The sequence below is a fragment of the Hyperolius riggenbachi genome, chromosome 10 (assembly GCF_040937935.1).
Source record: "Hyperolius riggenbachi isolate aHypRig1 chromosome 10, aHypRig1.pri, whole genome shotgun sequence".
Classification (NCBI taxonomy): domain Eukaryota; kingdom Metazoa; phylum Chordata; class Amphibia; order Anura; family Hyperoliidae; genus Hyperolius; species Hyperolius riggenbachi.
The window spans coordinates 109,273,965-109,287,551 of NC_090655.1; the positions used below are offsets into that span (position 1 = coordinate 109,273,965).

General features: G+C 47.2%; 1 protein-coding gene across 1 annotated transcript; it reads right to left on the reverse strand.

Annotated features, from left to right (window-relative positions):
- Positions 1-9,097: 9,097 nt before the first annotated feature.
- LOC137534210 (uncharacterized) lies at positions 9,098-10,314 on the reverse strand. Its single transcript, XM_068255613.1, has 2 exons — positions 10,158-10,314; positions 9,098-10,055 (listed from the first exon to the last, which is right to left on the reverse strand). Exons 1-2 carry the CDS (start codon positions 10,307-10,309, stop codon positions 9,284-9,286), a joined length of 924 nt encoding a protein of 307 aa, XP_068111714.1. The 5' UTR covers positions 10,310-10,314; the 3' UTR covers positions 9,098-9,283.
- Between the last annotated feature and the right edge of the window lie 3,273 nt (positions 10,315-13,587).

The window sequence follows — 13,587 nt, forward strand, 5'->3', positions numbered from 1 at the left end:
AGGTGGTAGTTTTTGGTCACTTCGGCAGAGTTTCATCTTCTTCCCTAACTCTGCGTCTGTCCCCAAGGTACCCCTTTTCAATGCCTAACCAAAACCCTTTCATCTTTCCTCTTTCCCTTTTTTAAAGTGGAGCTGTCAGCCATACTATCTCAGAAAAACAAACAAACACATATATAAGTAGATAAATACTTCCTCTACTTACATATATATTGCATGAGGACATTTTGATTTTAAGTGGTCTGAAACTCTGACATAACATTCAATAAAAATGTGTTTTCCAACTTTTTTATCACTCACACAGTTATCATATTTGCTTTTGTGCATAAGTAAGGCCCGGTTCACATTAGCGGTCGCCGTCCGGAATCGCCGTGCCGGAGCCGGACCGCATGCAGAACGGACGGAACGGACGCACGGCATAGCAATGAAAGCCTATGCGTCCGTTCACATGCGTCCGTTTCGTCCAGATCCGGACTCCGGCATAAGACCCAACATGCGCTATTTTTTGGTCCGGCTCCTCCGGCAGCCGTATCCGGAGCGGAGCCGGACTGCACCATCCGGCCAATACAAACCAATGAGAACCGGAGAGCGCACAACACACTGGCTAAAAATCCGGATGTTCTACCCCACTTCCTATGCGTATTGAAGCGGCGATTTTGGATGGGGACACATGGGCAAGCATTTTGGAGTGGATGCGTATTGAAGCGGCGATTTTGGATGGGGACACATGGGCAAGCATTTTGGAGTGGAGCAGCAGTGATTTTAAACGTGCTGGAGATGTTGGCAGTATGTCGGAGGTGGAGGTGAGTGCTAAACAGCGGAGGGCCTGATTCCACAGGTCCACCTTCTGCTGACCTCCCAGACCCCAACATTTTTATTCCTTTTCTACTATCTTTTGCCAAACGGATCCGGATCGCATCCTGATGAACACCTGATGCAAACTGACCTGATCGGATCCGGATCAGAACCGTACGGTTCCGGTCAGGGGAGGACTGGGACCTTTTGGCCTGGGGGGAAAACAGAAACTAGAGGCCCGTTTCACGGCATCCCCAGCCCAAAGCCATATCTTTCTTGTTCCCTCGATGCCATGCAGCTCACAGTCACACACACAATTTAACATTGGCCTGCTATCCCAGGCAGTTTGAAGTGTACCAGAGACGACAAGTAAAGATTTTTTACTTAACCGGGGCTTCCTCCAGCTCCATAAGGTTTTTAGAGTTCCTCGCTGTCCTCCCATGGTGTACTGTTCAGCAATCAGCCCCAGTAACTGGTTCAGTCGCGGCGGTCGGGGTCTTCTGTGCAGTTACAGTGGCTGATTACAGCTGATCGGAGGCACGCGGGAGGACGGCGAGGGACTCAAACGTGTTTATGGGGCAGGAATCCCCGGGTAAGTAAAAAAAATCTTTGTGCCGCCTCTGGTTATCTTTAAAGCAGGGCAGTAGTCTTCGTAATTTTGGGTACCTGATAGTGGCATAGCTATGAACCACAGTGCAAGTTTTACGTTAGGCCCCCACAAGCACTCTATACATAACAAATGATACGTCACACTAAAACCTGCCAAGGACAATCACAGAGGTGCAAGAAGGGGACGGGGAACAGTTTGTTAATGACTATAACTCAAAGCATCTATAGAAGTGATTATTACCAGCACAGGACCAATAGAGAGCTAATACTGCAGTTGAGGGAGGGCTCCTCTGGCCCAGGAGCAGTCGCAACCTCTGCACCCCCCATTGCTACACCACTGGTACCTGGAGTCGGTGGTTTCATAAACTGAGGAGTCTGATGATTTTTGTACCAACCCCACAGCCCTCGTTTAAAGGAAACCTGAGGTGTTTATTAGTGGTGTATTTATACTTAACCTGGTGCTTCCACCATGGGGCATGAGGTGCATGGGCTCCCTCGCCATCTCTCCAGCTGATCCGTTCTCTTGTTATTGTCGCTGGTAGTCTGGCCATTCACTTTTAGGCAAGCTCTTCTGCACATGCACAGCGGCGAGCACACTCCTGTTGCAGCAGAAAGCATTCCGTGCCTGCGCAGGTGTACATCGCTGCACTGAAAAGCACAGCTGGCAGTGACTGCCCAGATTCACGGCAGGGATAACGAGAGAATGGAGAGGCCGTGGAGACCATAAACGAGCCCATGGACTTCATAGGGTTGGAGGAAGCCCCAGGTTACGTATAAAAACACCACTAATTAACTTGTCCCCCACTCACTGCTACTACCTACCTGGCCACCCGGGGCATCAATCGAAAAAAAGAGCAAGGAGAAATTTGGGTGCCCAGTAATGCCAATAGTAAAATATTGGTATTTAATAGCATAATTTTGCCATTAATGTGTCAAATATAGGAGTTAAATACTGATGATATTTTACTATGGCTAAAGGTGCCCATACAGGCTACAATAAAAAACAATTGGGGAAAAATCTGTATATTCGATGTAACGGATAAGTCAAACAAAAGGATCTATTCGAAACTGATGTATTTGAAAAAAAATATATATATATTGTACCATGTATGGGCACCATAAGCCTATTCTCACGCAGAACCCTCCCCCTGAAGCCTAACCCTAATCACCCCTCCACAAACTACCTACCTGATGCCTAACCCTAAGACAATTACTACCTGATACCTAACCCCAACCCACCGCACAAACTACCTACATGAAGCCTAACCCCCCTTGCACAAACTACCTGCCTGATGTCTAACCCCATCCCTCTCCCCTCACAGACTACCTGCCACCTAACCCTAAACCCCTCCTCACAAACTTCCTTCCTGATGACTAACACACACACACACACACTTTCTCCACACAAATTACCTGTCTGTGGCTGATGCCTAACCTTAAAGGAGTCATCAGGGAAAAAGTCTAAAATAAGTGGTACTTACCGGGGGCTTCCTCCAGCTCCAAGCTCCCAGAACGTCCCTCGCCGCAACTCTGCCCGCAGCCATTCACCGCAGGTCCGTCCCGGTCCCTGGCGATGACGTCAGAGCGACCTCCAGGTCGCTCTGTACTGCGCCTGCGCGAGCGCCGCTGTGAATCACCGCCATGTGGGGCGGAGCGGACTGCTCAGTACTACTGCGCCTGTGCAGTCTGCTCCGGCCCATGTGACGGCGATTGACAGCGCCGCTCGCACAGGCGCAGTACAGAGCGACCTGGAGGTCGCTCTGACGTCATCGCCGGGGACCGGGACGGACCTGCTGTGAGCGGCTGCGAGCAGAGTTGCGGCGAGGGACATGCTGGGAGCATGGGGCTGGAGGAAGCCCCCGGTAAGTACCACTTATTCTAGACTTTTTCCCCGATGACTCCTTTAAACAGCGCACACACACAGCTGATGCCTAACCTTCCCCCCCACCCCCCCCCCCTCCTTCTCACCCATACAAAAACTACTGGTTGACACCTAACTGCCTGCCTTGGTGCCTCCCCCTCCCCTGTGGCCAATCACACCACCAGAAAAAAACATTCCCTTGGGCTGGCCCGGATCAGAACTGCATTATGTGGGGGTGGCAACATCAACAAGTACACAATCAAAATTTATAAAAAAAAACCTCCTCTGGCGAGTGGCGACCTGGACCCGACCTGATCCCTCTGAGTCCGACTCCAACTCCAATCAGCCCAGCAGAAGGCTCCCTCTGACAGCCAGGCTTCTCCTCAGCAGATAAGTGAGCTGAGCTGGAATGGCTGAGGCTCCAGGCGGGGCCCGGGGGGCGGAGTCAAGTGAGGTGAAGTCCCGACTCCTAACTCCCGGCCAAATAGCGTGAACACGCTCACGCTGCCTGCACGCAGCCACGCACCAGGGCACACACGCCACGGCCAGGCCGCCTCAGCCCAGCCCCGATTGGATACTTGAATTACAAGGGGAGGAATTAGGATGGGGAGGCAGACTGGATCGCGTGCAAGCCGTGCAACTTTATTCATCAGCCTCTGCTCCGCGGAGCCTCCGCCCACACAGTAAGTCTGGCTGACTATTACAGGGGGTGGGCTGGCTTAGTGAGTGCCTGTGGTAATTGGTAAACATCGCGCGAGGCTGCGTGCGTACAGCTCGCTACTGTAGTCACTGCGGTCTGCACAACTGTCCTGTGTCCGTACGCCGGCCCTAAGGACTTGGTATTTGAACGGCCCGGGGGGCAATTGCCTCCCGTCCCCCCGGGTCAGTCCGCGCCTGGTTCCGGTCCGGATCCGGTCAGGTCATCCGGTCCGTTTGGCAGAGAACCGCAAGTGTGAACGGGGCCTTATATTGTCTGTTTACAACTTACAAGTTTCCAAAGTGTAGTTTATCTTGCCCTGAAAGCTGTCATTGCATTTTATTCCAACTGTTTTTTATTATATATAATCTTCTAATGAGCTGTTCTGAACTGTGTGTGTGTGCCTGAAGCAGAGAGAGCTTCACAGAGAGCTAATTTTCAGTTGTTACACTGTGTTTACACTCAATGTAGCAACATTGAAATGTAAACAATGATACTGTTATATCCAATCTGGATGCTGATTTGAAGCTGAATAGCAGGACAAAGTGGTTTGTTTAAACTTTTCACCTCGAAGGGTTTTTCCTCTTAAAAAACCAGAGCAATTTTTACCCGTTAGCGCTCCTTCCATTCATTCACCTATAACTATATTATACTACTTATCACAACGAAACAATCTATATCTTGTTTTTTTCGCCACTGATTAGGCTTTCTTTGGGGGGTACTTTTTGCTAAGAATTATTTTATTCTAATTGAAAAAATTCATTATTTCTCAGTTTTCGGCCATTATAGTTTAAAAATAAAACATGGAACCGTAATTAAAATCCACACATTTTATTTGCCCATTTGTATCGGTTATTGCAACGTTTAAATTTTTTCCCTAGTACAATGTATGGCGCCAATATTTTATTTGAAAATAAAGGTGCATTTTTGTAAGTTTTGCATCCATCCCTAATTACTAGCCCATAATTTATAAAGTAATTGTAGTACACAGTTTTTGTTTACATATTCAAAAAGTTCAGTCCCTAAGGTAACTATTTATGTATTTAAAAAATAAATAAATAAATAAAAACTGGTAACTTTAGAAGAGTGTGGGAGGTCAGGGGATAATGAAAAAAAAAAAGGTAACTAGGGATGATAAACTGAAAAAAAAAGGGTGGATGTAATATTACAATTTGGCCACAAGATGTCCTCAGTGGCGACTTCAGCTCCGTACTGTTAGTACGGAAACGGAAGCACTACGTGCACGGGATTCATGAATGGCAGAGTCGTCTGAATAGACGCTGCAGCCATTCACAGGGGGACTTAGATCAATGAATGCGATTTGTTTTCCCATTGTAACGATTGTGGAACTTTCTCCATGATCAGCGCACAACGCGTGCGCTGACACGGCGGAAATCCTCCACAAGCGTATATTTGAGGACACCCAGGCTAGGTGCTATGCACCCGCATAGGGCAATTCCCTCCGGCAGATGGCGCTGTGGAGTGCAGGCGAACACAGTCGCTGCACAGCCATAGATGCCAGACGGGAATTGTACAAATCCAGGACAAGGTACGATCAGGCAGGGCTGGATAGCCCACAAGAAACAGAGCAAAGGTGCAGAACCAATGTGTGTCCACCAAACTAGTCGCCACCCAGCGACGGAGAACACACAACGGCGGAAACGAAGTGGGAATGCAATCGCAAGAATGGCGATTGCCGACAGAGACACAAGACTGAGCAAAACAGGGCACGAGGGTAGCAAAGGCACAGCAAATAATACAATGAGGAGATACGGAAAATAACAAACGCTAGCTAACCGCGAACACCGCACTTATTCGCAACAGTGCACGCGGTTATGCGCGGTCTCCACGTGATAAGCACAATAGAGACAAGCACGCCTAACTAACCATTAACAGACAAACATGAAACAGAGGACGCGAGCGCTTGCTTAACGGTACCTCACCGAGCATCCAGCAAGCGTAGCAGACAAGACAGACACACGAAAACAGGGACAAGCGAGAGATAGGATCCATAGCACTAGCGAAAAGTGGATAGCGCGATCCCAGGAGACAGAACAGAAGGATCCACAGCGCTAGCGAAAAGTGGCTAGCGCGATCCCAGGAGACAGAACAGAAGGATCCACAGCGCTAGCGAAAAGTGGCTAGCGCGATCCAAAGAGACAGATCAGAAGAGATAGCTGGTAGCAACCGCTGCACCAGCTATACTCCAAGAACAGAGATCAGAACCATTTCCTGTCGACCGCGGTTGGGACAGGACAATGGCAACAGAAAAAACAAACAGATAATACAACCTGACTGGGCTAGAAGGGGAGCCTAAAGCAACCCCCAGGAATTAACTATACTAGATAGCAATGGCTGACACTTCAGCAGTGTCCATCAGGAACAGACCATGGAAGGGAAATGACCAGCAAAGCCTTCTGGGAAACATAAAGCTCTTATAGTGCCAGTCATCAAAGAAGGCAGGTAGGGGATTTGCATAACGAATGTATGCAAATTCCCCAGCAAGAGAACAGACCAGAAACTTGCAATGGAAAGACAGGTCTCTGTTCCAGAGACCTGCAGCCCACAGACTAGAGGAATGGACAAACAGCTGTCTGCCTGTGCAGCCAGCTGAGCGGATCATCACACCCATTCATTGATCTAGCGACGGGCGATCGGTGGTAATGAGCAGTGGTACCAAGCACGGGGGATGCGGCAGGAAGGACGTAGTACCTATGCCCCTGCACAGAGTGGTGGCATTTTGCAGGGGCGTAGTTACTTGTCCCGTGGAGGGGAAATGGTTAAAGGGACTCTGACCAGTAAATAAAAACAAAATCTGAACTTATCTGGGGCTTTCGCTAGCCCACCGTGGGTCGGGAGGTCCCTCGGCGTCCTTCTGGCTCATCTCCCAGGCCCTGCTCAGAAAGGGCTCCCGGCGACACCGGGACCGAGTGTCGGGCTCCCTCTTCCGGAAAGATGCGCAATTAAACCGTGCATGCGCAGTACTGTCACGCGGGCCGTCGTGATGACACGAGGCAGCCGTCGTGGTGACGACTGACGTCATCTTTCAGAAGAGGGAGCCTGACACTTGGCCCCGGTGTCGCCGGGAGTTATTTCTGAGCAGGGCCTGGGAGAGGAGCCAGAAGGACGCAGAGGGACCTCCCGACCTAAGGTGGGCTGGAGAAAGCCCCAGGTAAGTTCAGATTTTGTTTTTATTTACTGCTCGGAGTCCCTTCAGCCGTTTAAGTGATGATCTGCTCTTTTTTCTGGGATAGTAGCTTTAAAGCTGTAAGGAATCTTTTAGAGCAAAGTAGAAATGCTGACTTTCAGACCACATGAAGAGATTTTTCTATAGTATAAAAAAAAAAAGAGAGAAAATCTGTTGTCTGTGTCTATCTTAAAGCCAAATCTTGACATAATTTCCTCCCTTACTCTGTCTGTGTATCATTGCCTGCCCCCCTCCCAGTCTTCAGACACTCCCACCCAGGTCTACAGTAGAAAATAGATTGAGAAATATTGGCCAGAGAGGAACAGAGGTGTGGGAGAGGAAAACAGGAGGGGCAGAGGCTTCAGCCAATCAGGCTGCGTTAAAGGAAACCAGATCTGAGGGAAAAAAATGTATACATACTGTACCTGGGGCTTCCTCCAGCCCCATGAGCTTGGATCACTCCCACGCCGCCGTCCGCAGTCTTCTCAGTCTTCTGTACCAGGTCCCGTTACTTCCTCCACTCGCGGCCAGTCTGACGCAAGTGAAGTGTGCTATTTACATATCTCCAGCAGCCACCAGAGAGATATGTAGAGGGCGCACTTCCCTTGCGCAGACTAACCGCGACTGGAGGAAGTAACGGGACTTGTTACAGAAGACGGAGAAGACTGAGGATGGTGGTTTTTGCCTCAGCTCTCGCACACTTTGTCTGAGGGGAGAGTAAAGAAAGAAAAAAAAAAAAAAAGAAAACCCAGTATGCCCTGCAACTTCCTTTGTGTGGCAGATGTACCACATAAGAGCCAGGAAAACTGGGGAATTATATTTTATGGAGAAGAAAAATAAGGGTGATTTTTAACATTTGTATTGCCTGGTTAGCATCCTTATGGCTACGTTTCCACTTGTGCGTTGCGATTTCGCTGCGAATAGAACGCATGCGAAATCGCATCGCAATGCGAATTCGCATGCGTATAACCATGCGAATTCGCATGCGTTTTGCGAAATGCGATTTTGACTATGGGTGCTGCCCTTATATGCAAATTTTGCCTGTGAGCTGCAAAGAGGAAGTTGTCACAGCAGGATGTAGTATTCTGTTGTAAAATTTGCATATAAGGGCTTCCTTCCTGTTGTGCCATGTGGGTTTTGTGAAGGAGAAGTGATCGTTGGTGTCGTGATAGTGACGATGTTTTTTTGTGATGCTGAGGAGATGTTGTTGCTCAGTATGCTGGGCAATATGGTGACCACTATGCAGAGGATGCGTAGGAGGAGGATTACTCCACGGAGGCGACACCGCTTTTGGGTGCATCCATTAGTGGTGGAGAGGCCTATAAAGGGCCAGTTTAATGTGTTGTATGGGGATCTGCGTAGTCACCCCGTGAAATTTTTTAATTACACACGGATGACTACAACCTCGTAAGTATATCTTTCATTTTTGTGATGTAGAGCTTTGTGTTGTATGGTTGATGTATGAAGTGTATGTTTTCTAAATGTTTGTGCTTTCCTTGTTTAGTTTTGATTACCTGCTTGAGCTTCTGGGAGAGGATCTGCGTAGGGAGGATACGTGGTTTCGTTCTGCCGTCATACCGGAGGAGAGACTGCTGTTGACTCTGAGGTAAGAAGCGCACATTTTGTGTCCAACTGAACTATCTAATGTTGTAACCAGTATGTGCTGTGTAATGAATTATTTTGCCAAGTGTCGCAAGGTGGCCAGGTATGAGGGAAAGCAATGGCTAAACTGGGGAGTCTGGGTATCAAGAAAGAAAATCAGACATGAGATAATATTTCACATATTTCAATTATACATGGGGCTTCCTGCAGCTCCAGAAACCCTCATCGGTGCCAAGATCCGGCCCTCAGCTTCCTCCGTTTGCCATTGCTGGTCCCATCTTACCAGGGCGCGTGGCCAGACTACAACAGTGAAGTGAGAACAAAACACACTGACAAGATATGCAGTTGTGAAAGTTTACTATCACCTTTTCAAAGTGAAATAATCAGTAGTTCAAAGTGCACATGTTTTATTCAACAAAATGTCTGGCATGTAGTCCAACATGGACAGCCAAAGTGAAACTTACTTAGTGCAAACAAAAAGCTATTGCATAACATTTATCAGGTCAAATGTTGGCTCAATTTGGCCCTTAATGTATTACTCATTGCCATCAAAATCGTACAACAGGCGAGTCATGGACATTGGAGCAGGTTGAGAGGCGGAAGGTTCACTGTGCCTTTCTAATGGGCGTAATGAACGATGCTCACATGAGAGAGTTTCATTCCAATTGTACATTGGATTCACCTCTGGCCTTGAACGTGGGGGAGGCAATGTGGTATATGTCTGTGTTTGCTCTGTCAAAAACTGTTGGGATGCTGAATTAGGAGGGCCCATGGTGTTTGTATACCCATAACCCTGTTGGTAATTCCCCTGCTTGTGTAATTCACGCCCACAAACAGATCCCTCTGTGCTGGACCCCCCTACAGTACCTAATTTTCCCTCATTGTCCTGCCTGGTTTTACGCTGATACTTTTCAATAACTTGAATTAATTCTACATGAACACTGGAATAGTAACGTGGATGCACGTCATCCAGGTAGGGCTTTAGTGAAGTGAGTATTTTTAAGGGTACACTTTCTTCATAAGCAATTTGGCGGTCACGGGTGCTTTTGAGATAATCTAAAATGTCCTTGTATGTTGTAGAGAGGTGTGCAACTTCTTCCGTATCTTCATCTCGTGTTGATGTGACTCGTCGCTGGGTAGTAGCTCTAGTGGAGCGTTCTCGGCGTCTGGAAGCTGTCGAGCTAGTAGTTGCACTTCCAGAATAGGATGCCCTCTCTGTGCCATCATCAGCATTGTCAGAGTTGCTAGCAACACTGCTGTTGCTGTCAAGGTCAGCGTTTTGTGAATCCCCAAAACTATCTTCCGTTCTGTTGAATATAAGTAGACATACCCAAATTGGTTTAGTTAAAGTGACGACGTCATGGTGTGGAAAAGGCTACACATAGTACACAACCGACAACATAACATACCTTCGTGCCTCATAGCATGGTCTAAGGAAGGACATCATTTGGAAGTGTTTGTAGCTTGGTGTCGGTATAGACCCACTTCCGCTGCGCTCCAACTTTTTGAGTTTGGTTAGTTCTTTCTTGTAGGTGTCGCGCACCGAACGCCATTTGTTCATGTAGTACTTAACTGCAATTGAAATAAGAATACCAATTATTTTTTTCTGTTTTCTTATAGGTTTTTGGCAACAGGACAATCATTTGCATCATTGCACTTTTCTTATCGCCTGGGGAAGAGCACTATATCCTACATCGTGAAGGAAACATGTATGCTCATATGGCAGAAACTACATCAAACATATATGCCTGTTCCTGACCGACAAATGTGGGAGGAGGTAGCGGGAAAGTTTTGGGCAAAATGTCGCTTTCCTAATTGTATTGGCGCGGTCGATGGGAAACATGTTAGACTTGTAATGCCACCCCACACTGGTAGCCACTATTTCAATTACAAGAAATATTTCTCGATAGTTCTAATGGCGGTGGCAGATTCGGAATACAACTTTCTGTACATTGATGTGGGCTCATATGGAAGTGCCAGTGACTCCCAAATCTTCCGCAACACCAACCTGTACTACAGAATGGAGAATGGCATGCTGGATTTACCGCCACCTACACCGTGGCCTAGAACCACTAATGAATCTTTTCCATATACATTTGTTGGAGACGAGGCGTTTGCTCTTTCCAGACATATGATGCGCCCCTACTCTTCGAAGAATCTAGATGAGCGCAAATCCTATTTCAACTACAGATTGAGCATGTGTAGGCAGAAGGTTGAATGCAGTTTTGGAATTTTAACTAACAAATGGAGGGTGCTTCATACACCAATCAACCTAAAAGTGGACACTGCTGTGGCTGTGGTAAAAGCCACATGCATACTGCACAACTTCATTCTAAAAAGTGAAGGACTTTCAGCAGAGGATGAGCAAGGACCATCTTCTCAACCGCTAACTGGCATAAGTTGGTCTGGAGGACGAGATACTAACGAGGCCATAAGAAACCGTGACAAAATGTCATATTACTTTGGAAGTCGGGCGGGCGAATTGTAATGACACAAATATGCCCTATAATGTATGCCACCAATAAAAAAATGAAAAGCTCAATTTGTATAGCATTTATAATTGCCTCTGAAAAAACATTGTATTCATCCATGATTTGGGGACGTTTTGGTGGCACTCATTTGTTGTAATTGCAGGTACCAGTGCTGTGCTACAAAAAAACCTTGCAGAGTTCTAAACCACTACAGGCGAATAACATCAATGTACCGTACATCCTTACACTTACACTTACACGAACACTTACACATTTACACATCCTCCTATTTTTGGTCAGGAAATTACATTAGGGTGGGGGGGACATCTGGCTCTACATCCATAGGTGTTTGCGATAAGAAAGGGGGTGGTAATGGTGAAATTTAATCAAAACGACACTTCATTCGAAAATAAAGTGGAGTTTTACTAACGTAGGCCATATACCAGGCCCCTGCAGCCATCCTGTGTTTTCACGGGACCCTCATGGCTTCTCTGGTCCCCTTCTGCCAGCTAATTTACTTATTATCCGACTTGGAGTTGGCCAGACCACATGCCTATCGTTTGCAAGCATTCCTGGTGCTGCAGGAAGCTATAGCACACACCAACAAGTCCATTATTAGGTAGCAGAAGGGGACAGCGGCGTAGCTAAGGAGCTGTGGGGCCCGATGCAAGTTTTACAATGGGGCCCCCCATGCACTCTATACATAACAATTGATATGATGCGCCAAATCCTGCCAATGGAAACTACAGTGTCAGAGGTGCAAGAAGGGGATGGGGAACAGTTTATTAATGATTACCACTATTCAAAGTATCTATAGAAGTGATTATTATGAGCACAGGACCAATAGAGAGCTAATAATACTGCAGTTGAGGGAGAACTCTTTGGGGCCCCTCTGGCCCAAGGGCCCCGATGCGGTCGCTACCTCTGCACCCCCTATTGCTACGGCCCTGGAAGGGGACCCCAGCAGCCATGAGGGTACTGTGAAAACACGGGATGGCTAAAGTGCCTGGTAAAAGGAACAAACACTTTTTTCTATGAAGAAGATTCCCTTTGAGGTGGACTATAATAATTGTACAATGGTTTATTTGTAAAGTAGGTATACTGGGCGAGGGGTTGATAATTGGGACACATCTGGGTAATTACATGATGAAAAACAATGCACATGCACTCACCTTCATGTTTTTTATCTGCTGCAGATAACTGGTCCCAGTCTGCTGTAAATTCTTTGGATATTTTCTGCCAGGTCCTCCTTATGAGGGCTTTATCTTTATACCCTGGTAGGGTTTTGTCGAAAATAAAGGGGTGCTGCTGCACCAGGGCCACAAGCTTCTCTATGGAGTATTCCATTATTGCTGTGTGGCTGCCTGCCCATTAGCAATAAAGATTGTGCAGGAAACAGGAAGCAGAACACACAGGATAGAAAAAAAAAAAAAAAACTTTATTTCTAGCGTTTTTCTGTGCGAAATCGCATGCGATTTCGCTTACATGCTTGCATGCGAAACCGCATGCGAATCTCCTATCAAATACATTACGCGCGATTCGCATGCGATTCGCATGCATTCCTCAGGCAGGCGAAATCTGCAGGGTGTTCCGTGCAGATTTTCACCGCACAATAAAACGCTCCCGCAGACGCTCAAGTGGAAACAGGCCCATTCAGTTACATGGCATATGCGAATCCGCATACGCAAGACGCATGCGGATTCGCGATAGTGGAAACGGGGCCTCAGGCAGGCGAAATCTGCAGGGTGTTCCGTGCAGATTTTCACCGCACAATAAAACGCTCCCGCAGACGCTCAAGTGGAAACAGGCCCATTCAGTTACATGGCATATGCGAATCCGCATACGCAAGACGCATGCGGATTCGCGATAGTGGAAACGGGGCCTTTTTCTTGTTTACCAGATTAAAATAAAGAATTGATTTTTGATTTTATGTCCGACAGTTACTCAAAACCAAAACCCTTTCATCTCTTCTATCTCCCGAAAGGAGTACACTTAACCCCTTTACTACATGATGCCTAATCCTAATTATGACCTTTCAAACATGCAAACACTGGTGCACACCCTTTACTGAAGGTATGATGATGATGATGTTATCCATCCATTGGCGATGGGTTAGCTCTCTCCATGCTGTCCGATCTTGTACCATTTCTGCCAGTTGCCTTAAGCTCAATCCTGTGTCCGCTTTGATGGTGTCAAGCCAACAAGTTCTCTTTGCCACTGATCAGTCCTAGCATTAGGTCTTTCTCTAAGGAATTTGATCGCATCACGTGGCCGAAATTTGTGAGTCTGAGTCTGGTGATCTTGCCTTCCAGTGACATGTCTGGTCTTATACGTTCCAATACTTCTTTGTTTGTCATCCTTGCTGTCC

Excerpts from the sequence above, each read along its gene's own strand:
- LOC137534210 (XM_068255613.1), bottom strand. The coding sequence starts at position 10,309 with ATGAACAAATGGCGTTCGGTGCGCGACACCTACAAGAAAGAACTAACC. Across the intron at positions 10,056-10,157 it reads CCATGCTATGAGGCACGAAG|AACGGAAGATAGTTTTGGGG; the intron begins GTATGTTATGTT and ends TATATTCAACAG.